Source organism: Polistes dominula, unplaced genomic scaffold (assembly GCF_049000335.1).
Source record: "Polistes dominula isolate Pdom_NZ unplaced genomic scaffold, Pdom_raw_medaka contig_373, whole genome shotgun sequence".
Taxonomy (NCBI): Eukaryota; Metazoa; Arthropoda; class Insecta; order Hymenoptera; family Vespidae; genus Polistes; species Polistes dominula.
The window spans coordinates 4,522,458-4,549,664 of record NW_028300899.1 but is presented as its reverse complement, the minus strand read 5'-3'; the positions used below and the strand labels follow the sequence as shown (position 1 = coordinate 4,549,664).

General features: G+C 30.6%; 1 protein-coding gene across 1 annotated transcript in view; it reads right to left on the bottom strand.

Annotated features, from left to right (window-relative positions):
- Positions 1 to 16: 16 nt before the first annotated feature.
- The window catches only part of Cph (BCL11 transcription factor chronophage), a 41,742-nt gene continuing 14,551 nt past the window's right edge, over positions 17 to 27,207 (bottom strand). Inside the window, exons 3-4 of the mRNA XM_089177597.1 lie at positions 19,630 to 20,079; positions 17 to 9,922 (exon numbers count right to left, since the gene is read on the bottom strand). Of these exons, the coding sequence (XP_089033723.1) occupies positions 7,737 to 9,922; positions 19,630 to 20,079 (2,636 nt within the window). The 3' untranslated portion in view covers positions 17 to 7,736. The remainder of the gene's footprint in view (positions 9,923 to 19,629; positions 20,080 to 27,207) is intronic.

The following is a 27,207-nucleotide window of genomic DNA, read 5'->3' as shown; positions in this document are numbered from 1 at the left end:
TGAGAGTAACGAATAATCGTAGAAGAGAAATTAGATTCGTATTTATTATTATTTTAAAAACAATGTCGTTTATTTGAATCGCACAAGACATACACCGTAACTTCTATGATTTATAATTAGAGACTCCGCCGAGTAAATCCTTGGTCAAAGATTGTCGCAAGCTTTGATCAGTGTTTGCTCGAAGTCGCCCATTCATTTATTTGGTATGCACGTTTGTAAGTATGTATGTATTGTATGTATGTATGTATGTATGTATGTATGTATTATCTATGTGTGTGTATTTGTATCCATTTCGTATGCATTTGTGTACCGAATTTATTATATTTATTTTTTTTTTTTTTTGTATTCTTAAACTCCTTCCATTTCTTTATTTTTTTTTTTTGTATTTTTTTCTTTTGGTTAATCTTTTTCATTTATCTTTAATCTTCGTATTGCCTTAAATGTCGAGCCTCGTTTGAAAGTGTACCCCGATAGGAAGGGGTCTCTTACTTTATTACATATCGTACCTTCAAAACCGAGGTTCCGGATTGTTTACCCTGGATCAGAAATATTATTTTTCTTCATATTTCTTTTTAAACTTCCTTTCATTAGCTCACTAATATCTCGCATTCCCTGTTACCTGTATAGCACGTTGCGCCAGTTTTATTTCTCTTTTTTTTTTTAATTTTATTAATTTTATCTTATTTTTCCCGGCCATTCATACCTCTTTAATCCTACTTCAAACACCCCCAAACCCTCTTACTACTACCACAGACCATTTCGCAACTATTTACCATCTCCCATTATTTTTTTCTTATCTTGTTTTTATTTTTTATATTTCCGCAGTTACTTATATTTAATATTATAGGAAATAGTTTTTTTCTTTTTGCTTTTTTCTTACTTTTTTTTCGTTTGTTTCATTATTTATTTATTTATTTATTAACCTTAATACCGTTTAAATATTTATTTATTCCATTTTTTGACTATAAGTTTCTGACAATTTTCTTCATTTTTTTAAATTTTATTTTATTATATTCTTTTTTTTATTGTTATTATTATTATTATTATTATATTATTATTATTATTACTATTATTATTATTACTGAGATTATCCTTTCGCCATATTTATTTTTTTACTTTTTTATCTTTACTCTTTTTTTTTTATTTCGTTTCGTTTCGTTTTGTTTCTTTTAAATATGGTTAAATTTTCTTTTGTTTTTTTCTATTTTTTATTTTCTTTCTTTCATTTTTGTTTATCTTTTTTTTTGTTTTACCCTGTGTAAGAAACGCTAGAAATCGACTAGAGGATACGACGACGAGGATGAAGAAGACGACGACGACGACGACGACTACGATGACGACGATGACCATGACGACAACCATGACGACAACCATGATGACGACGACGACGACGACGAAGAAGAAGAAGACAAAAGCAAAGGTGAAACGTATGATGACGAGAATGCGTTGTTTAATTTTTTTTTTTAATTTTTCTTTTTTTACGAATTTTTCAGAATAAAAAGAAGGAAAGAATGAGAAAGAAAAAAAGAAAAATGAAAAATAAGAAAAGGACAAGTTTTTTGTGTTCTAATCACATCAGGTGATTTTTACCTAATTGAATGAAATTTTTCCTCCCCCGCCCTTCTTCTAAATTATTGTAAAATAATCTTTTATATCGTATCTTTTTTTTTTTTTTTTTTTACGTGAGCATTGCACTTTTATTACTGGTTATTTGTTTGTTAGTTTGTTAATCTGTGAGGCAGGGAACTTGGTCCTGTGTGCGTTAAATTTGAACAAGAAAGATGAAAGAATTCAAAAAAGTGAAAACAAGAACGTGAAAGAGAAAAAGAGAAACGATATTAAAAGAAAGAAAGTAAGAAAATACAAAATAATTCAACTAAAAATTAAAAAACCAATTTTTCTTTTTTTTTTTTATAAATCGCACGTTGAAATTTTTCATTCACTTATCAGAAATTATGATCTCTTTTCTTCTTTCTTTTTTTTCTAATTTTCTTATTAATTTTTGTCTAATATTTAAATTCAATTAACAATTACGTTTTTATTACTTTAATGTTAATCGTACGATACGATTAGTATCAGGTTTGTTAATTATTAATTGGATCATTGATAGATAATCGTTCTTTTCTTATTTTATCGTTGTAATTTTAATTAAACTATTAAAAAAAGAAACAAATTAACACGATAAAACGATAATGAAAATAATTTGACTAAGTATATGTTTATATATACTCACTAAATGAGATTCGTAATCGATTCACGATGTACCTTCGTATTAAAACATTGAGAATCATTTTATTAATGAACACGTTGTAAATCATTCGAGAATCGTTTTATTTCGAGAAAATTTCATCAGCGAATGAATCATCGACAAATTACCAAGTACACAAATGATTTTCATCTCACTTATATCGTTTTAATTGAAATACGTATCTCAATAATAGTAATAATAATAATAATAATAATAATAATAATAATAATAATAATAATAATAATAGTAATAATCATATTATAATATTAATGATAATAATAATAGGTAACAAATAAAATTTAAATTAATTTTCTGACGATGAGAATAACAATAATTAAATCATTCATCCAATAAATGAAATAAATAAATTAATTACTTTAATCGTATCGTACGATGAAAATTATTGTTAAATGAAAATGCACTTGTTCGACAACAACAATTGTTAATCTTATATTTGTAATAATAATAATAATAATAATAAAAATAATAATAATAATAATAATAGCAATAATAATAATAATAATAATAATAATAATAATAATAATAATAATAATAATAATAATAATAATAATGAAACCCCTGCGGTTCTGGAGGAAAGAATAAGACCGCAGTAATCCCTGCTTGTCGTAAAAGGCGACTAATAAGGTTATTATTAGTAATTACATCGTTAATCGAATGATATATTAATAAAACCCTCTCTCCTATGTATTAAAACAATAAATAAACAAGTAAATAAAAAAGAAACTTTAACTTATTCTCGTTAAACAAAACAAAAAATAGATAAATTCTTTTCGCAAGTAATTTTACTAATTCTTTTTTTCCTTTTTATCTTTTTCTCTTTCTCGTTAGTTTCGGCTTAATGAATTTTTCACATTTATGTACGTAATTAAGTATAATATTGTATTGTATATTATTTCTGTTTATTTATTACTTTACATAATCATCGTCATCATCATTATTATCATCATCATCATCATCATCATCATCATCATCATCATCATCATTATCATCATCATCGTCAACTCGAAAAAAGTGTTATTCTTTCTTATTCATTTAATTTTTCCTTAGTTTCGTTCATTTTTTTTTTTTTTTTTTTAATTATTTCCCGTTGTTATCAAACGAAAAAATGCTCGTTCGTTGGTAATTGTACTCGAATTGCATTAGACGATGAGAGGAGGATGGTCATTGTTACCCATTATGCGAGATAAACCAATCGAATTATTTTTTCTCTTCTGTTTCTATCTTTTCCTTCATTACTTTACTCTTTATTTTAACTTTATTTTTTTTTTTTTTTTAATTTAATTCGTAATTTATTTTTATTTTCTCTTTCCTTGTATTTGTTTTGTTATCTTTTTTCTTACTTTCTCGATTAATCATCCGACAGTGATTTTATCTCGCAACTTTAACTCTCCTACTCTCTTACTCTCTCTCTCTCTCTCTCTCTCTCTCTCTCTCTCTTACACACGCTTTCTTTCTCTATCATTCTATCATTCTTTCTCTCTCTCTCTCTCTCTCTCTCTCTCTCTCTCATCCTTTTTCTCTTTCTCTTTTCGGACCTTCACTACGGGCAGTGCCATTATTTACAATATTGTATAAACCGTAGTCCTGGCATGTACGTATCTTCAGAATCAATCTAACAAACTTTTTAAACTAGATAACGAGATTTTTTATCTAGAATCGTACACGTCTAACATCGAGAGAACTATCTGATATGAGTTTTCTTTTTTTTTTATTATTGTTATTATTATTATTAAGATTATTATTATTATTATTATATTATTATTATTATTATTATTATTATTATTATTATTATTATTATTATTATTATTAATATTATTAATATTATTAATATTATTAATATTATTCTGTCGATTCAGATAAAACATACGCACACATACATACGGAAACAACATTTGCACATTTTTAAGCATATACACACATGCAATCATTCGATCATTGGATAACACGGAATATACACATCATTGTCCATCTTTTTTTATCTTTTTCGCAAAAGTACCACACACAAACAGACAAACACACTCGTACACACGCACTATGGACAAGCATACACAGAAAAATGTATATAATCGATTAACGTTACACATACATACATACATTCAATCTCATACATACTTTAATATCTTCTTTTTTCTTCTTCTTCTTTTTTCTTCTTCATTTTCTTCTTTTGTGTTTATTTATTTCTTTCATTTTTTTTTTATCCTTTCTTTATGCCCCCTTATTTTCCAGAGTCGTTTAAACTTATTGCCTATGTGGTATGTGTGTATGTGTGTGAATGTGTTTTCTCAATTATTTATTCATTTATTTAATTTAATTAATATCATTTATATTATTTTATTTTATTTTATTTTACTTTACTTTACTTTAAATTTAATTTAATTTAATTTTTTTTTTTTCATTAGGAACAGTTCTCTTCGAAAAACTTTTACAACGAGTTCGTGGAAACAAACATTTTGGGGCTTTCGTGGGTGATTAGTAGAGGAAAAGGAGGAGGGGGCAGGGGTGTATTTGAAAAAAGAAACAGAACCAAAACAACCATAAATTTCCTATATATTGGAAGACCAAAAAAAAAAGAAATATAATAGAAGGGTTACAGAGTGATTGGATCAATTGAGGGAGTTTGTGGGTTGAAAGGTTCAGGAAGGGGGTTGGATCGATGATAGAGGGTGGTGGTAACGAGGGATAAGAAATAGGGGTTGACGTCCGATCGATCTTTTCTTTCTTTCTTTTTCTTTTTCTTTCTTTCCTTCTTTACCCGCGAAAACCTCAGTCTTGGGTAAAAAAAAATATGCGAGAACAAACGAGAAGAAAACAGAGAGGGGGTTGGGAACAAAAAAGAGATCGCGCGGAAGTTTAAACCTTAAAATTTGAAATAGAATTCGCTCAAAAAACGATTTGTACGATCTTCGTTGGATCGATAATGGGATTTATCGATCCTACGAAGGCCGTATGTTTTACGTTAAAAACGATTTATTATTTTTCCCCATCATATCGAGCCACTATCGATAATAAATTACGATCAACGAATAATTATTTGTTCGAGGCCAACGAGGTGCCGATCATGACGTTTGTTTAATTTTTTTTTAATTTTTATTATTATTATTATTCTTTTCATTTTATTATTTAATATTTCTGGCCTTTAATTTTGGGCTGTTAATATTTTTAGTTTTTTTTTTAGTTCAAATCTTGTATCATATTAATTGAATCCTTGACAGACACCTCGATCGCAACGATATTAGCAACGATAAACCTAAACAACTTTGGCATTATCTCAAACCATCAAAAAACATCATTGTTAATAATTTAATAGGGGAGTTTTCGTGTCTTGGTTGGGGGTAATTTAACCCGATCGACGATCATAACTCATTCCAACCATAATCATAATAGTTGACAATCGCAATAATAATAATAATAACTAATAATAATAATAATAACTAATAATTATAATTCGTAATAATAATATAACTAATAATAATAATAATAATTATAATGGAAAACTGACAATAATAATAATAATAATAATAATAATAATAATAATAATAATAATAATAATAATAATAATAATAATAATGGCGACAATAGCAATAATATCAATAATAATGATAATAATGACAATAATAATAATAGCAATAATAATAATAAAGATAATATTGTTAAAAATATGAATAATCAATAATATATATCTATATATATAATAAAGTTATTAATAATAGATACATATAATATATATAATACATTTTTCGTATGTAGGATCGAGCTAAAGCTTACAATAATATTAACTAGAGAATGTAGCACATACTTCGAGCGTGTTGCTTCGTAATTTTATTTTCTTTTTCTCCTTCTTGCTTTATTTTTTTTTTTTTTTTTTACTTTAATGTATTATCACGTACTCACAGTATCATTATTTATCATTATTTCTAGTAATTATTTTTTCTTTACCTTTCTTTGTTCCTTTCTTTCAATTTTTTTTCTTTTTTATATTTTTATTCTCATTCATAACAGGGCGCATTCGAGTGTCGATGTTTAAATATTTACAAACAGGATCGTAGAAGTCGACGAATAAATTATTAATTATTTATTTTTTTTTACTTTATTTTATGTAATGTTATTTTATTTTATTTTACTTTATTCTATTTTATTTGTGTTGTTGTTCGTTCGTTTATTTATTTTTATTATTAAGATTATCTTCCCCGTTTTTTTTCTGTTTCCCCTTAAACGAAAAAAAAAATTGTAAAAAATAAAAAGAACGGAAACTAAGGAGAAAAAAAAAAGAAAAAAAAACAAAAAATTGAATTTATAATGAAACAAATAAAAAACGAAAAAAAGAATACAGGAAAATTAATAACATTATCTTCCATTTTTTTTCTTTTTACTAAAAAAAATTACGCACTTTTTTGACGATCGTCTTCTAATGTACAAAACATCCCCCATTTTTCTTTGTGTTTTTTCTTCTTCTTCTTATTACGTTTTCTTTTTGTTTCTTCGCTATTACATACACGGCTGTTCGTAGATCGGTCTTTCATTAGTTAAACGTATATATATATATATATATATATATATATATATTACGTTATACAATATGTATACATATATTATTAAATAAATAATCTTCAAATACGTTAATAAAGTCACTATGTTCATAATCCCTATGTACGTATGTATATATTTATATTCTGTATATTTGCATCATATATATTTAATTTATTCATTTCTTTAATCATTTATTTATTCATTCATTTAATTCATTCGTTTATTTATTTGTATGTATATATGCATATTTATAGCGTCGTTTATTTATAAGTATTTATAGCGATATCATTTTGAATATAGCTGTGCTGAGACTCGCAAAGTGGTAACCATTCGTTCGCTTAATATATTTCTTTTTTTTTTATTTAATCTTCTCTCATTTGTTAATTAACAAAATCAAACGAGAAGTAACAGAGAACAAATTCTCCATGTCTTCTTATTTATTTTTTGGACCAACCTAACTCGATTCTTTTATCAAAAAGATCACGAACGATCTTTAAAAGGTATACGAGTGAGGATATAATCTTCTTTTCCTTCTTCTTCTTCTTCTTGTTCCATGTTGAAACTACGTGTATTTCACGTATAGATTTATCTTCTTTCTTCTTTATAATCCATCTTTCTTCTTCATAGTCCTGCGAGCCATTTCCAGGCTCCTGGAGCCAAGTTAACCGATCCTGTAATCGATTCTTTCGATGATACAGGAAAAGGGCATCCTTTACGATCTTTAGTTGATAATTTATCAACATTTAGATGGACTCATTTAAACAGGACTTTGTACCAAGGAGGAGGAGGACTTCAACCTCTCTCTTTTTATTTTTGCATTTTGGTAGACTTTCAAGGCCATGGCATCGACCTAATGGAAGAATCACACCCTTCAATAAACCGGGTAAGGTGGCCTATGTGGCCACAATGGCGGAATGGGCGGTAAACTTCCATTCCAGGATCAAGTATCCTTTGTGCTTAATGAAGAATCCTCATCCTGACTACCTGGATATGGCATGCCAAGTTTAGGACCCTGTTGTACTACCACCACGCATTTCCTCATATGTTTCTCGAGTGTACTCGGTACAGAAAATGGCATCTCGCAGAAACGACACTTGTAAGTGTCCTTGCCGTGTCTACCATGTGTCTTCATATGCCTAGTTAATTTAGAACTTTGTGCACAAGCGTAGGAACAAAGCTCGCACTTGTACGGTTTTTCACCAGTGTGCGATCGTCTGTGAACCGTCAAATTCGAACAGTTCTTAAATACCTTGCCGCAATATTCGCAAGTATCGTTTCTACCACTTCTTTCTTTTTTCAATAGTGGACTTGGTAAGCCTTGAAGCGCCAAACTAGATGTGGTTGCCTTCGAAGCTTTCCGAAATTCGTTGTTTTCCAAATAATGTGGACTAGGTAACCAAAGACCACCGAAATCTGGCCCGGACGATCTTGGAAAACCTTGTCCCGAAAAAATGTTAGCTGTCGTAGATGAATTAAAGTTCGTTGGTGATAATGCACTGTCCTTTTCTTTGTTGTTGTTCAAAGAATTGGCTAAATTCGATGAAGATTCGGTTTTGATGAAACCACCTCGATGATTTTCTTGAAGTGCTTGCCTGTAAGCTTCTGAGTATTGCGCTATGTTACTCAAACCAAATTTTTCCATGAGATCACCGACCAGACTGTCAGGTTTTTGATCGATCCTACCGCTACTCTCTTCACCACTCTGACCCTGCGTCGTACTTAGATCCTCTGGTGTATTCTCCTCGATGTCCTCTCTTTCAGCTTTCTGATCGTTTTCCTCGACCTCGTCCAAATCCATATTTTCGTCGCAACTCGATCCATCGTCCGGGACCGTCTCAACGCTTCCTTGAGGACTGGCAGCGGCGTTCAATGTATCTTGATGCTCCTTCCTCATATGTTTCCTTAATTCGGCAAAGTTCGACAATTCTAATTCGCATACTTCACACCTTGTATTTTGTTGACCTGTCTGTCCATCCTGGGTACCACCATCTTGCTGATATTGTCTTTCCTTTTCTCTATGACTACGTCGATGAACGATCAAGTTCGATTGAAATCGAAATTTCTTGTCGCAAACCTCGCAAGCATAAATTGTCTCCGAACCGGAATCAGCAATGATAGGAGTAGAGGCTACTGGTGGACTAGTTTTTTCACTATCCGTCGAATTATTATTATTGTGATGTCCAACAGGACTTTGACTGTAACAAGGTGGCGAATTTTCTTTCTGATGATTACTATGCGTTAGATTAGCCGGATTGTTAGTAGCTGGACTCGGTGGTTCTACTACCGGTTGTACACGAGAAGGTGGTCTTTGTTGAGATTGTTGTTGTTGTTGCTGTTGTTGAGTTTGTAATGTTGATGGTACTGGTACAACGCTGGTAACGCTTGGTGGTGCAGGATTCGAGTTGCTGGGATTGGGATTTCCGCTGTTTGGTGGAGCCGCGCCTAAGGACGGATTAGCGAGGCTCCTTAGGCGCGCCGAGTAAAAATCCAGGTTGGCTTCTAAAGGTGGTGGATGTGCCTGTGCACTTAATGCACGACCGTGAGATAATTCGGCTAAATTTGCTAAATTTCTTGCATTGTTTAAAGAATCCAACGAGCTACGAACGAGTGGATCACCTAAATTTAAACCGTCCATACCACGTAACGGATCACCTAGGTTTTGTAAATTTCTCGTTGCTGTCTGTAATTCTTGTAGACCTCTGTAACTGGCCAATGGGTTTAACGCTAAGAAATCTGGCCTGAACATCGGTGGAAAACTTCTCTCCAAATGTTGGGGTAGCCTTAAGAAACTGTGTAATGGGTCACCAACCAACGAGGCTGCTGACGTTTGTAGTTGCTGACGACTTCCACTGCTACCGCTCGTGTTCGTTCCGGCTGAACTGTTGGCTGCGGATGAACTTCCGGTCGACTTGCCGCTTAAATTCAAGTGATTCGGCGGACTTAGGTGATGCGCGTGCGTTGGCGTGGGCGTGGGTGGACTAGGTGCTGGTGTATTTGACGAGGAATTCGTCGACGGTGAGGACGAACTATATAAACGGGCACCGTGGACGCTTTGCGCGTGCTGAAGTAACTCCCACGCAGACGACATTCGTCTTGAACATTGCGAACATTGCAGCCATCTTGGTTCTGTAAATAGAAACAAATTCAATCGTTTTGTTAAAAAATTCCATCTTATTTTCAATTTCCAAATAAATATACAATCAATTAGATTACTGTATAATGCGAATTAGTATTGTTTGTTAGGCGTTCTATGAAATCGTTTTGTATGGAAATTTTTGTATTTTTTGAGGTTATGTCAGTATTAAATATACAAAGAAATCAGTATAGTATAACTCGGATTCATTAAATATTGTAGGCATAGCTTTTATTAAAAAAAAAAAAATCAACTGCTTTCAATCTAATATTTTCTTAGAACTTATTTGTCGTAATGAAAAATAATGAAAAATAAAAAATTAATATAATATAATCGTATATATCTAGAAAGGGAAAGATAGTTGGACGCGTAGATGCGCGAGCTTGCGAACATCAATTCTCGAAGGTTCCCTTAATTTGAGAAAATCGGGATAGAAATCCGCTTTGCCGATTGAATTTTGAATTCAAACGGCACGCCTGTGTCAAATTGCGGATTCTAGCCTTGCAGGGGCTTAAAAAATAATATCCCTTGGAACAGGATGGTCGATGGTGGATAGTGATCGAGGGGGTGGGTGGTTTGAGGGTAGTCGTTCCAACGTAGCAGCTGAAACTGACCCTTAACGACTTCTCAACCCTCCCTTATGACTGCGCGGGAGGGACGGGTTTTGAATTTCAATGTTTTTAATCCGGAATATCAGATTTTCTCCCATTTTTCATAGCTCATAGGTTCCGAACGAATCCAAGTTACACATTTTGCGGGGTGATCTCTTTTCTTATTCCATTTTTTTTTTTATTAATTTGAAGTCACCCTTCTGATGATAAAAAAAAACAGAGAGAGAGAGAGAAAAAATAGAAGAGTGGTGGCTCTTTATCGTCACATATTTTGTGTTTTGTCACCCTCACTTACTAGAAAAAGCCATCGTCAAATGCGAAACATAACCGCGGAAACATATTCGCTTCGATCGTAACACACACGATGTTGTTAGAAGGGTGTTCTCGCAAGTCGATTTAAATTTACGTCGACGTTAAAGCACTTATCGACTCCTTTTTTTCTCTTTTCTTTCTTTCTTCTTTTTTTTATCAGAAGATTTTATCGCAAAGTCATTTTAGATGATCGATCTATAACTTATCATGATTTTTTAACAAAGTTTTAAAGTGCTTTAGAAATAGGAAACAAAGAGATATTATTTATTGAACGAATATCTTTTTTTTTTTTGGTTACAAATTTTGCATAGAAATTAAATAATAAATTTGTAGGATTTGTTATATCATTAGATTTTAAATTAAAGAAAATAAACGTTAGATCATATTTTTACTTATTAATATCAACAAGTTTAATCGGAAGTTTGATTTAAATTATTACCGATTTTGATTCTAATTTAAAGAAAAAGAGTTTTACATGGATTAGATCGAATTTTCATTTGACAACCAATAAGAAATAATAATTTATAAGTAAGGTCAAAGTTAAATCTATCAAATTTATCTCCTACCCCTCTTCGATTTTAATTTAAAGAAAAACAAATTAAAAAGTGAATACAACAGAAATCATGTTTTTTTTTTCATTTACAATACAAGATTGAAATCCGAGGTCCAGTCAGAAAGTTTAGTTAAACTTTTTTTCTTTAGGAAGAAAAAGATATCGTGACTTCTTTTCCTTTATTTTTTCATCCCATTCTCAACGAGATAAGTAAAATGAAGGAAGGTAAGTTCGACGGTGTTTCGCTTTTACATACAGTGTGTCCTTCCTCTATAAGAAAAAGAAACCAAATAAGAGAAAAAAAAGAAAAAAGAAAAAATAAAACGAAAACATCTTCGAAAGAAACAAATGAGAAAGAAAGTGGATACAGGTACGGAAAAGAGAAGTTCGTAAGAGATTAAAAAGTTCAAGATTGTCGTCGTTGTCGTCGTTCTTGAACGAAAAAGAGAGAAAGAGAGAAAGAGAATGCAGTGTAAGGATGTTTAACTGAACGAACGAGAAGGAAAATCAGTGTAGGAGACAAAGAAGGTTTGTAGGAAAATAAAGCGGTCCCTAATTAAATGGCCGTTCTGGACAGAATAAAAAAGAATAAGGAAGAAAGAAAGAAAGAAAAGATAGGAAGAAAGATAGAAGAAAATTGTCGAACTAGTTTTTAAAGCAGAACGCGTTCGGTGAATCGAGATTTACGAGTTCTCATTTAATCTCCTTTAAGTTTACCCTCGTTAACCTTAAAGTACAACTTTCCTCCACCACCTCCTCCTCCTATTCTTCTTCTACTTCTTATTCTTCGAAATTGTGTATATACAACACTACAATAAAAAAACAAAGAAAGATGTTAGCCTCGTACTCGTTAAAAGAAACTCACGTAGAAGAATCAACGATTAATTCACCTACTTACTATTACTGACTTATTTATTAATCGAATGTTAATGTAGCTTTGTGCGAATGAAACAAGAAGACAAGACAGGACAGGGCAGGACAGGACAGGACAGACAGATTGATGCTTGATGGTTCGAGAAAACTTTTGTTTTATCGAGTAACACGTCAGAGACACACTGGGGATTCATGAATACGTTACTCACACACAATGGACACACATTTATCGTTGCAGCATTATAAACAAGGTGCCAAGTGGCATAACGAGTCCGATAGTGGGCGTTGTAAATTTTTCTTTTTCTCTTCATTCTGTTTCCCTCTCTTTCCTCCTATCCTTCCCCATCTATTTTTTCTTTTTTTTTATTCAACGATGTTTCTCTAACCTTTCACTAACGTAAGTATAAGATGGATTTATCTCAACTTTTAATTCATTCATTCGTTCTTGGAAAACCATTACAAGAACTATACCGTGAGATTAGAATTTGTCATTATCATGATTCATTTATCGATCATTGTGTAAATAATTATCATCCTTGAAGATCTCACGTTTTTTTTTATGGACAAAAGAAGATCCCTTTTGTTTAGCGAATTAAATGCAGGTAAAAGTTTGGTTGTTTTCTTCTTTGTTTCTTTTTTTTTTTTTAACCAAATTTTTACGAGTCATTCATAATCATTGATGTTTTGGGTATAACATAGGACCGTAAATTAGCGTTGAAAATTGGACCAAATAGAAAATTGGAATGAGAAAGGAAAGGAAAGAGGAGAGGAAAAAAGAAAACAAGTAAAAAGGGACTAGTGTCAGGAAGAAAAGGAAGGTCGTAAAAATGGGAAGCGTGAAAATTTAGAATATTGTTTGGCGCTGCGGGCGTTAGGCGCCCTTCCCCCGCTTTCTCAAACCCTCGACAGAGGAGGTTCCTTCTTTTCCGGAAGTTGAAAATATTGCCGCTTTCCCTCGGGGAAGTATGTAAGTGAGAAAGAAAGAAAAGAAAAAGTAAAATAAGAAAAGAAAGAAAGAAAAGATCGTTGATGGTGGTGGTGGTGGTTGTGGAAAGATAAGCGAGTATATTTCTATGGTATATAATAAAGGTGTATCGATTTAAAGTACGGGTCCTTTTCATATGCAAACACCATACTTTCTCTTTCTGGCCATCCTTTAGGATTATTTTCCCCCAGATTTTCATGATCATCTCTTGTGACTTGGTAAATGGCTGGACTCCATGAAATATATATCCTAACCAAAAATGATTTCATCTTATTTTATCTCGAAAGATAAAATATCAATTTTCAACGATTTGGATAATAAATTACATTTATTCTATATTCTATACTATAAATGTAATTTTGTTTTATTTGCATAGGTGCTAATTAATTATTTGATTATATTATTATTTATTATATTTGATAATAATTTAATTTAATTTTGATATACAAATTTCTAGAATTTTTTAGAATATTTTATAAATATTATATTATTAATTTTTTTAAATTTATATTTATTTATATTTATATTTTTAATTTTTAATATATTCATTAGGTATTTATTATTATATTATATTTTACATTATATTATATTAAGTATTTTATATTATATTAGGTTTTTGCATATAATATTTAATCTGTACAAAAATTTATATCTTTTTAAAAAGAATATTAATAATTGCCGATATTTGATGATTTTCACTTATATATTTAAATAAAATAATTTATAGATAACAATATAAAAGAATACTTTTTTTTCTAAAAAATTTGAGTTTCTTATTTGATTGGATTTTATTGAATGGAAATTGAAAACTATTATAGATGAAAATAACGTCGTATAAATAAAGTATAGTACTCCATACATAGATGAATAGTATAAGAGAGAAAGAAATCTTTTGGAATGGTGACCGAGACCGATTTTCTTCAGAAATTGCCCGTCAAATTGGCCAGGCCGACGTTTCGAAGTAAATCGTTTGGAATATACCATTGTTTAACTACAAGCAGAGCCATGGTCATCCTTTCGAATACTTCCCTTTAACCCTTTTTACGGAAGACTTCATACGAAACGAGCAACAACCACTGCACCGGTATGTAAGGGTGATCCCAAAGTGACATTTTCGAAAGATGAGTGAATATCTTTCTCTCTCTCTCTCTCTCTCTCTCTCTCTCTCTCTCTCTCTTCTTTGTAATACTTTGAAAAATATATTCTATATGTGTACGTATGTGTTTATGTGTGCGTGTACATGAAGGATATGTGTAATTTACTATTGTCGATAGATCCTTTTTCAATGCAGTTATTCGAGTAGTAAATGCAAATTTCTAAATGTAAATTACAAGGTTAAATTTTACACTTTCAAATACGAACTCGAAGGTTGTTAAAACATTTAACAATACTTCGCGTATTAACTTTTAAAAATATGGTTGTTTTTTCCTCTGTAATAAACAAAAAGGGTTTTTATATGAATTTTGTTCTTACGAGTTATGAAATAAAATATTTTTAATGAATAAAATTTTTATGATATATAAACTATATATATAAAAATTGATAAACAAAAAAGAATTATAGATATTAAGAAAGATTTGAAAGATTTTTTTTCTTTTTTTTTGACAATCGAAGCAGTAACCATCTGCTGGTCTTGCCCTATCGAAAGCTTTCGCACCCGTGACGTCATGGTACACAAAGGATCGTAATCCAGAATGGCGTGTGACAATATTAAAATATCGATTAGCCAACGTATGCGACGTATGCACTTTGTCCCTGGCACAAGGGTTGCACTTAAAAGGGCCGGCGCTTGCAATGGATCGTGTATCCAGGTAGGATAGATTGTGGGCGATTTTAATCAGGGACCTATTGGTCACGTGGATCTTTACAAATTCTTTCTATCACTATGTCCATTTTAAATTTGCTCTTATAAATATATAATCCTAATATTTATATTTATTTCTATTATAACGTAACTCCTTCTAATATGCAAAATACAAATTTGATTTTATCCAATTTTTTTAAATTATTGAGAGTTTTTTGATAAAATTAAAATAAAATTTGCAAAAAAAAAATATAAAGGAGAATAAGGAAGAACCGATAGAAAAATTAAATTATTTGTTTATTTTTTTTTTTAATTTAATTTAAAAGAATTGACATTTAGTTGACGTCGCACGGTCGGTAAAATCACTTTGAAAATTTAAAGTTTCTATTTTTAGCAAAGAGTAACTCACGAATGGAACTTTAATATCCATGTACGATCGCAAACGTACACCTTGCGGTCAGTACGCGGTGCCAGGGACAAGATTGGTCAGACAACAGTGTCTATCTTTTTCTCTTTCTCTCTTTCACAGATCCTTTATGTCGCCCATTCGTTCGTCCGACCGCAAACATCAAGAATGGACCACCGGGTCCCATTAAATTTGCCTCTTGTCTCTAACAAAAGCTTCTTCGTCGAGTTTAAAAAACAAAAAGAAAAAAAGAATTGTACCTTTATATGTCATTTCTACGAGAACAAAAAAAAATACTTCGTACCAGACGTCAAAACAAAAATATATATATAAATAAATAGATAAATAAATAAAATATGATGAAAAAAGTCTGTGGTTTTACAAAATGGAATGAAAAAAAGTCAGTGTAAATAAATAGAATAATAAAAGTATTCGTAGGTGTAAAATATAGAAGTAAAAAAAAAAAAAAAAAAAAAAAACAATAAAAGTCAGGGTCAAGTCAAAGTTCAGTAAAAAAAAAAAAATAATAAAAAAAAAGGTAGACGAGATTTGGGTAAGGGTTCAATAAAAACAAATTAAAAGTATGAAGAAAAAAAAAGAAAAATTAAAGAATTTGTCGGTGTAAAGTGTGGAAATAACGATAAAAAAAAAGATCAGGGTTGCATCAGGATTTGATAAAAAAAAAAGAGAGCAAAAAAAATTCTGAATAAATAAAAAATATTAAAAAAATTTCATGGGTGTTGGTCACAGAAAAAAAAAATTGTACAAAAAAATTCAGAAAATGAAAGAGACGTGAAAGATCAGGGATTGCGTCAGAGTTCTACGATACGAAATAAATAAATAAATAAATAAAAAATAGAATAATTAAAAGATTCGTTGTGGTGTAGAACATAGAAAGCAAAAATAAAAAAAAATAAATAAAATAAAGGAAAAGAAGGGAGGAGATCAGGATGTAGCCAATTCGCAAGCAATTCTCGAGACGCCTCGGGCGGTCTAAGAAAACGGTATACGTGCGAGAAAGAAGAAGAAGAAGAAGAAGAAGTAGAAAAAAAGAAAGAGAAAAAATGAGAGAGTAAGAGAGAGAAAGATAGAACAGGGAGAATCCTTCGTGGGCCAAGAAGGGGTCGGAAAGAAACCATAAAGAGCAGCTGGATGAAAAACCTCACCCGCGACGACGAGAATTAATATTCCAGACAAACGTGACAGATAGATCAAATCTGCATCTCACCCAGAACGCTCTCTGGTGTCAATTTCAACGGATTATCGCTTCCTTTCTCTACTCTCACACCACCCACCCCAAACTCCAAACCCCTTTTTCTCAAACCTTCTTTCTCATTGCTAACTTCCCTATCTGCGATATACATTTTTCCAACTCTTCGAATCTATACTAACTGTATTTTCCTTCTTTTATTATTTTTTTCTTTCTTATTCTTTTATTAATATTGATATTGTTATTTGCAATAGAATTGTGAGATTGAAATGGATATATATTGTTATCAATATTTTTAAGATAGTCGATTTAGGGTTCAAAATATATATTTAGTTTCAAATGTAATATTAATTTAATAATAATAAAAATAATAAATTTAACAATAATATAAAACAATAATAAAATAAAATAAATAATATTAGGGAAAACTTGCATTTGGTATTGCATGTGCAAGTGTAAGTTCTTTTGCATGTGATAGTTTACAATTTAATTCAATATGAAAATCATTTTAAGAAAAACTAATAATTAATGTTTTAAATCTATAATATTATTTTAGATATGTGAATTTAATTTTTAATATAGAAATGAAACAATAATTTTTATAAATTAAAAACTCCCTCAAATTATTGCGAATTAATTTAGAAAGTACAAACTAATAATATAATTGCATTTGCAATCTATCGAACAAATTCCATCTAATAAATTTAAAAACTATTTAAATATTTTATATATATTTATATATTTTTAAATATATATATTATCAATATATATTTTTAAAATTAATTATCCAAGCAAACAAAAATTTCATTTACTTAATACTTAAATATAATTTAATATAGTTACTCATATCATATGTGTAACAAATTCTGGTAGCAGAAGGGGAGCTAAAATTTGATTAAATTTTGAACGTTAGAAACATTTTCAAAAGACAGATGATTAAGAATACGCTAATCGATAACAGGTATGGTCTAATGAATTCGAATAGGTATAGGGATGAAACCAGAACGATAATGACGATGACGATGACGATAATCAGGTTCCTGCTGTCATCGGTTGATCTTACCTGGGCTGCATGCGGCGCGTTAAACGAAACGAAACGAGACGAAACAAAATGAAACGAAAAGGAAAGAAAAGAAAAGGAAAGAAAATTCTGACACGAGCAAGTAAGCAAGCAAGTAGCACGTAACGCAGGCACGTTCGTACGAACGTTAGATGAATGGCTCGTGCGTACCACGTGGCCAAACAATAGGAAGATTCTAATTAGGCTGCTTTCGAGTTGGCCGGTTTGTAAAGTGACAAAAAATTCTGACAAAAAAGACAACGAAAGGGGCAGGAACCAAGGAATATATATGCATGTATATGTTGTTGTATATATATGTACATACATATATGTGTATACTTGATTTATACATATATATATATATATATTATCTATGTGTGTATAGATACAGGGAATAAGGGAATAAGGGACTAGGACGAGCACGAGCTTCGCTCGCGTTCTGCTACGGAAAAAAGGGGTTAACTCTTGCGACAAAACGAATAGCTAAGGGAGAAAGGGGTGCTACTGCTGGCTGCTGCTTGCTGCGTGCTTCACGCTTCGTGATGAAGCCTTTAAGGATAGGGCTTGGTTGATCCGTCGGTCGTGTGTATCGGATAAACTCGATCCATTCTTTTAAATTTTATAAAGAAATTTGTTGGTTAGATATTTAGGTTAAGATTTGATTCAAGAAATAAGTGTTAATGTGTTTATAATTTGTTTACAATTATTAGAATGTATAATGATAGTAATATTTTAAACATTAATTTGATAAGTAAAACTTTTGATTTTAATTAGATGTATTAATGTTATATTAAAAGTTTACTATCATAGTATTGTAGTAAATTTGGAAAATTATATTTGGTAAATAAAATTAAATAATTAATTTAGTTAAATTATTTAATATGACACGATTCTTATGTGTACACTTTCTTAAGAAAATACCACAGATGATTCCGAGTGTAAGGAATTAATTATATTATAATAAATTTATATATTAATATAATTATATATATTACATACTACGATTCTGGTAATGAAACTTTTCTGTTTTGTATCGTTCATGGATCAATCAAAATATATTAATTTTTACATAATTTTTCATAACGTTATTTTAGAACGTAAAAAATAGAATTTATCAAACATTAACAAATAAACAAATTTATAAAATCAAAAGCTACAAATAAATAATTTCTTTACAACAATATCGGACAACAAATACGAGAAGCAATAAAAGCTATTTCCCTTATCATAAAAAAAAAAATAAAATGTAAACCGCACAACATATGACACAATAGGAATAGAAAAAAAAATACAAAAAAGAAAAAAATGGTAAAATAAAGATAAAAAAAGAAAAAGGTTTTTCAATGAAATGTGAACACCCGCGCGTTAAACCTATCGACAATGCAACGATGTGACCCCTTCCGAGGGATAGATGATGATTCGCGGAGGGGTGTAGAGGGGTGTAGAGAGAGGCAGGTTCAACCCCGAACTCAAAGCGGGCGCTTTAAATTCAAAAATCGAATCTACCGCATCGACATTGTTCGTGTTCGGTGGACCACGTCCGACATCAGATGGCCGATCATGAACGTACTTTAAACCCTCGAAACTTTTTCTACCTTTCGCATCTCTAACGACTATTCCTAAGTGTGTGTCTGTGTATTAGTAATTTAGATATACAATATGAGCTACACATGTATAAGTTTTTTTCCTATTTATTCCCAAAAAAAAATAGAAAAGAAAAGAAAAGAACTTTTCACATGGGACAATTTTAGTTATCGAAAACTAAAATAAATATTTTCAAATCTGTCACGTGATATATAAGTCTTGAACGACAGTAAGTTTCATGAAAAATGACCTAAAGGTTCTATCATAAAATGTGATTAGAAATATTGAAATAATTTCCTTACCGGAATTGACGGTATTGGTGTCAGCATCGACAGACTCGGTTTTTTGCTTCTTAGGAAGTTCTTCCTTGTCATCGTCGATATCCTCCGTTCGTCTTTTCGGCGTCGAACTTGCACTAGCTCTAAGCTCGATCGGACTTCCGGTATCCGGTGCTGTACCCTGAGGCGTTGGTGGACTTTCAAGTCTACCACCCCTTTTGTTGATCGGCGCGGAAATACTTGGTACCGAATTAAGTTTTGAATCTTGATCGGTAGTTTTAAGGGCAAGAGCATCCTCGGGATCCGAGTCCTCTGGTGCTGCAGTAGCCGGAGGACTGTGACACCCTTGGAGAGTACTGCGACAGTGGTTGACCTTGTGCTCGATGAAACGAACTATCTCGCCAAGGGGATAGGACGCCCTGCAACCTCCGCATTGGACGGTGTCTGGGGACGTACTACTTTGCGAAGTTTCCGCTATAAAAAGAAATATATATATATATGTATATATATACGTAAAAATAGGATTAGTTTAATTAATATATTTATTTCATTTTTAGGTAAATAATTAGGTATATAATTAATAATAGAAATCATATTATATATAATGTCATTAATCATAATTAATATAATATATATATATATATCATATAATATATAAAATATAATATCATTATCATATAATTAATAATATAAATAATATAAATTTTAGTTATATAATTAAGAATATTAATCAATGTGATTAATATATTAATAAATTGTAATTAATTTATACAATTTTAATTTGTGTATTACACGTGTTTAATTAGTATTAATAATTATAATATATTGTATATTATATATACAAAAAATAAATCAATGATTCTTGCAGAAAATGTTAACATTTTTATATTTCTGAAAAAATCTAATGTAAATTTCATCCATACAATTGGTATAAATTTTCTATTTATAAAAAATATAATCAGTAAAATAATTAAGAGTTTTTCTAATGAATATTAGTAAAAATAAAAAGATACAGAAAAAGTATCTTTCCCTCAAGCATTGATAAAAGATTCACTTTCATATAGAATAGGTCATATAATTTACTAATGGTGAAGGGTCAGATGGTGTCCCGAGGTCAACCGCAGACGCAACAATTCACTTTTAAGTGTCCTCTAAGAGACTACCGAAAGAGATTTCTCCTAGAAACAGTCTGGGACATTAACATAGAGATTGGCAAGAGTTTCATACATCGATCTTTCCCTCCGACTGAGTCAAGTATCCATATCCATCCGGATGGGGTTGCCAGCTAGTCGAGGAAACAAGAAAAACTCTCTCCATTTCTCTATCTCTCTTTCACTCACTCTTTCTGCCCATTTCGATGCTATTCTCTTGATATTTTCTTTTCTTTTTTTTTCCCTTTCTCTATCCTTCGATCTCACTTACTTTTCGTAGTTGAACCATCAAGGAACGTTTTCCCTTTTTTTATTTTTATTTTTTATTTTTTTTAGGGAGTTAAAAAAAAGAGAGAGAGAGAGACAAAGAAACATTGTTCTTTCGTTCATTTTTTATTTCTCTTTATTTCTTATTTTTTCTTTTTAAGTATACTTCTCATTATACTCCCACTTGTTTATCATTTATTCTTACTCTCTTTTTCCCTCTCTCTCTCTCTTTTTCTCTCTTTGACTTAAACTCTATACCTTCCCTTTTTCCCTACCCTTTCCTAGGTGCGCCAACTCGGTTCGATTCTTTCTGGGCGGAGCTCTCTTGACCATTGGCCAAAGCGCAAACTCGTTTCGTTTTACAGTTCTTCCCTCTCTCCCATCTTTTACCTCACTCATTCGCTCACTCATTCTGCGTGTATCTCTCTCTCTTTCTCTCCTTCTCTCTGGTTTTCTATCTCGCGGTTAAAATCAGAAGAATATTAAACCGAACGTTAAACGTTGGTATACTCTTGAATTACACCTCATTCTTAAATAGAAAATTTGAATAAGATCGTAAAGATCAGGATGGGAAAGACTTCGCACAAACACATACACACATGTACTTCTTTCAAAAAAAAAAAGAAAAAAAATATCTTAAGATAACTCTCCTCTTTCACCGGAAACCTGAAGAAAGAGAGAGAGAAAGAAAAAGTACTCGTACTTTGACGTGAAAGAAGAGTGTTAGATCTTAATCATTTTCTCTTTTTTTTTTGTATCAAAAGAATGAACGAATGAAAAGAAAAGAAAAGATAAAAAAGAAAAAAAGATTAGATAAAGATGATTGTGATAACACCATAAGAAGAAGGATACATCGGTTCACACAAAATTCAGGCACGCGAATTGAAGAAAAATTTCAATGGGAAGAAAAAGTTTTTTTTTTTAGAGGAAGGGGATGAAAAAGGAAAATACGAAAGAGAGAAAGAGAAAGAGTATAAAAATGACGAAAGAATAAGATGGCCGTTCGGATCCTTGTGAATGAACGAACGTACGGACAAACGGACGGACGGATGGACGGGTTTTTCGGGCCCGTTATTCGCCTACGATTCAAAAGCGCTCGGTTAGAAACAAGAGACGCGCGACCGGTCGTTAGCGACAATGGGCTTTTGTTTTTTCGGGGGCAGATGTTGGACCAAAACGATGTCGGAGCGACGGCTAAGGAACGGTACGAAACGACGACCGCTAGAAAACTACCCTATGAATTTTTACCTAGCGTTGTTGAAGGTACTTTTTAAGATTAGGTTGAAGGACACCCGAAGATAATTATTATCCTTTCCGATATTTATATCCTATGTATATATATATATATACATTTAGATTAGATATATATAAATAAATATTTTTTACAAATATTTATCTGCATAAAAATGTTAAAAATATCTTCATCTGTAAACAAAAATAGCCATAATATAAACACATATTTTTATCACATTTTTTATACAAATAAAAATTCGTTATCATTTTTTATATAAATAAAAATTCGTTATCATTTTTTGGACTCCAAATTATCAGAATTTGTGGAAATTGATTATTTTTAGGATGTGAATTTTAATAATGGTACATATATTTTTTTTATATATATTTGGTTCTTATTTTTTTTTTTTAGTTGCTATTAAATAATATAAATTAAAAAGGATACAATTATCTTTGTATTTGGTTGTTTAGAAAATTCGTACCGATTTATGTAATATATTATTTGTAATAAATTTTATTTCATTTTTTATATATATATATTATTTTCAAAAACAAGCAAATATATCGTATCAATACCAATTTATAAATTGTTATGACCAAATAGTTGAAAATTTTAAATTATTTACAAGATTTGATAATAATTTATAAATAATTGGATAGAATAAGTATAAAATTAATATCAAAAATATTTTGAAATATATATAAAACTCTTGTAATATTTAATATACATGTATTGGTATAAAACAAAAGAAAGAGGGAGACATATATAACTATATAGCAGTTATCTTGAGAATATAATCGATTCCACTTTCGAAGCTTGGACAAAGTTACGACATATGATAGAAGAGGGTTGCTTTGTATAGTCTATATATATATATGAAGTGAAATAAGTAAGCCAGTCGATACTACGAATGGTAGTGGAGAAAAGATAACATAAAAATCCAACATTGCCCGACGAATGTAAGTTGGATTGCTTACAAATTGGTCCATACATCCGTAATGTCTCGATCACTTCTCCCATAACGTGTGTAGATCAGAAAATGAAGGAAAACCAGAGACAAAAAAGTCATCATTTCCCATTCGCGTATGAGAAATAAGCTTCCCCAAAAAAATATCAAACTTATTAATTTTCCTTACTATGATCCCACAAATCAACACAAAAGATCAAAATCAAATCTATTTTTTCTTCTTTGGTTAGTTCTTCATATTTCTAATTTCATTTATTATTATTTAAATATTTGAATAAATTCTATAATTTAAAAATGAGATTTTTTAAAGATGTTCAACACAAAAATATTATAATCTTCAAATATTTTTTTGTTAACTATAATATAAATAAGAAATAATTTAAATAATTCTAAAATAAATTTAAAGAGAAGTTTAACAAAGTAAATTAAATGTATCGATGATTTAAATAATTCAAGGATGTAATTAAAAAGTAGTTTGAAATAAGGGTATAATATTCCTATTATATTAAGAATTTTTTAATATAAAATTATATTAATTAATATAATAAATATAATTCCTATAATTTAAGACATATTTTAATTAATTTAATTTACTAGCTTCGAGAAGTACAATTAAATGTTCTCATAATTTGTTAATAATTCAATAATAACATTAAAAACGAGCTTAATAAATTATAATAATTTTTTAATTGACGTATATTTGTTGTTTTGTTTTTTTATATGATCAATGATTTTCGTATAAAAAAATGTAGAGTTGATCGCCATACCTACACTCCCCTCTTTAACGTATCTAACATTCCCGACAATGTCTTCATAGAATAGAAAAGATATACCGATAACATAGAGTACCACCATCGCAAAGATATCCTGAGGCAATGTCCTTGTTAGGACATCCGTCCCGTCAAAACGTCCAGAGGACACATCGAAGCAATTGAATTACGATCATCCCCAGGGCAAGCCCCAACCGTAACCAATAATTCCATTATCCATTAGTATTGGGTCGCACCAATTTCCTTCTACTAGGAGCATGATAGAGAAAATGATAAGAAGAAGAAGAAGAAGAAGAAAAAGGATACGTGTATTTTGACGATCGTAAGAAAGACAACAACATGCTTTGAAAACGAGAATAACCAAGAAGAATATTGAACGTCACGATTTTCTCTGACAGATATCACAATTGAATCAACGTCCAAACAAAATATTATCCCACGAACTGAATTCAACTAAACTTAGCATTAAGTTACTTGCTACGTGTTGGTTAATTTATTCTTTTGTGTATTTTAATGGATTAAAAAATTTTTATTCATTTATTTAGGATATTTAATTAATGATATCAAATTATTTCACAATTGTTATTTCTTTTCTTTTTAATTAAGATATGTTGCAATGTTTTTGGAAATGTATGCAGTTTGTTTAACGTGCCTTAATCTGATAGCAATTATTCTATTATAATTATATCTATTTTTAAAAAATATCTAAGTTATTTAATTAAATATTTGGAATTTATTTATATTTTTATTATTTAATTCAACATGTATTTTTTATAATTTATTTGAGAAAATACAAATGCTCAGTCGTACTATGCAAATTATCTAACAACCCTCGAAATAAAAGAATTAAATAATTATTAAAACTATCAAGGCTTAAAAATTAAAACTCTTTCAAACAATATAATATGATCACACTTTTCATTAATAAAATAAAATAAATAATTAACACAAACCGACTTCTTTGTTCCTTAAATAACAAAAATAAAATTTAATTTAATTACAAATAATTGATTAACTTTCCGCATTAAATAATTCCAATGATTAATTTACAATACAGTAAAAGTATTGTTCAAGTAAAAAAGATATTTGAAGTAACAAACAAACAAATAACTAAATAAACGGACGAACTCACACAAATGGGGTACACACGCAAACACATGAAAAAACAACAAACGTATATACACCTTAGACGTTTACCTTTGTCCTCCGCCATTACGCGTCGTCTCTTCCCGTACATTTAATTTCGATTCTAATATATATCTATATATATATTATATCCACACACACCAGCGCACAAATTTTCTCTAACGGTTAGAAATATATATGATTCTATTAAAAATAATTTCGTATTCGTCGTCGTTCTCGTTCTCGTTCTCGACGATGACGACGACGACGAATGCGAATAATTACGAAGCTTAGGTAGCCGACGACGAACTCGCATATATTCCTAAACGTTTTCATTATCTCAACATGGAGATCTGCTTTCGTCCATGCTCGGATGCTGACTGGAGCAGCAACGAGACGCGTTTATAGGGCCAGCAGGACCCCGCCGACAGGATATCAAAAGAATAGAAAGGACCTACCGCACCACGTGCTTTATTTCATGGTGGGGGCAAGAATTTTTATATCGAACAACAACCCCTCTCTTATCTCTTCTTTCTCCCTCTTTCTTATACCATCCACTTCTCTCTCTCTCCTCTCTCTCTCTCTCTCTCTCTCTCTCTCTCTCTTTCTCTGACCTTTTTTTCTTCTACTTCTTCTTAATCTTCTTCTCTCTTTCTATCTTTTTTTTATCAACTAAACCCCCTTCGTTCATTCGTTCGTTCGTTCGTTCGTCGTTGGACTTTTCTCGAGGGGTGAAGAGTTTTTCGAGTTAACCCTTAGGCACGATCGGTCCACCTTGTTGATTCTCTTTCTTTCCATCTCTCTCTTTCTTTCTTTTTTTACAAACGTATATGTGTATCGTACAAAAGATCTAAAATGGCGTACCATCAATCCTCTTTCTCTTTCCTTTCTGCAATATATATATATATATTTTTTTTTCTTATGGGGACTCTCTCCCTTCTTTCTCTATCTTACCCTCTTCTTTCTCCTACCTACCTACCTATCGAACCTCCTACCCCCCTCCTATTCCCCTTGTACCTATGCGTACTTATGTGAAAAAAAGACAGGTCGGTTCGTTGGTTAAAAAAAAAAAAGAGGGGAAAAAAGTAGGGAGAGAAAAAATTTGGACCCGTTTGGTTCGTACCGTAAGCTTCATCTCGCTAAACATCATCCCATGCATCCCCATACGTATCCCCATACCGTGGTCCATCGACCTCGTTCTCAAGAACGCCTTTCCTTCTTCTATCTTTCTCTCTCTCTTTCTCTTCACAGCTTTTTTTTTATCATACTTTTTATTCTTCTTCTACTTCTTTAGCTTCTTTTTCTTTATCGAGAAGATTTTCTCGAATTTCCTTACTAGCGCGCGCTTCTTTTGATCAAACGATTTCTATTTCGACCTTCTCCGATCGCAAACATTAGACCTAACGGTACTTCTTCTTTCGAGATATAATACGGTTTCCTTCTTCATAGGATTATTCTTTTTTTTCTCTCTTCTTTTTTTACAAGTACACCTGTGATCGAACATTTATCTCTTTTTGTTCAATAAAAAACCTTGTTAAAATCCAATAAAGTTAATTATTATTTTTTATTTATTTATTTCATTATATTTCTATGCTTTGGGTAACGTTCATTAATAATAATAATAATCAATGTAAAAGTATGCGAAATATATTTCATTTGTTTTAGATAATAATCAGATTTAATATTTGAGATTTATATATATGACGTATTGATTTTTGTTTGCAACAAGCAAATGCAAGTTAAATAAATAAATTATTTTCCACATAATAATTAGTTTTCTCTAGAAATTTGTGGAGTATAAAAATTCAATGACAAAGATGATATCGTATTTACTATTGCGTTTGTTACAATGTTAACAGTTGTAAAATTGACGAATTTAAGTGTCTGCCAAAAATAGAGAAGTGTGATTATTATTTTTTCCTTTTAAAATATTTGCATACCTAATATGAAACATTCAAATCTCTGATAATGATGATAACTTATTTACTATAATATTAAAAAAAAAAAAACCATATAATGTATATATCTGATATACAAACCATATTTGATATATGGACCATATAATTTGATAAAAATATTAGTTAATAA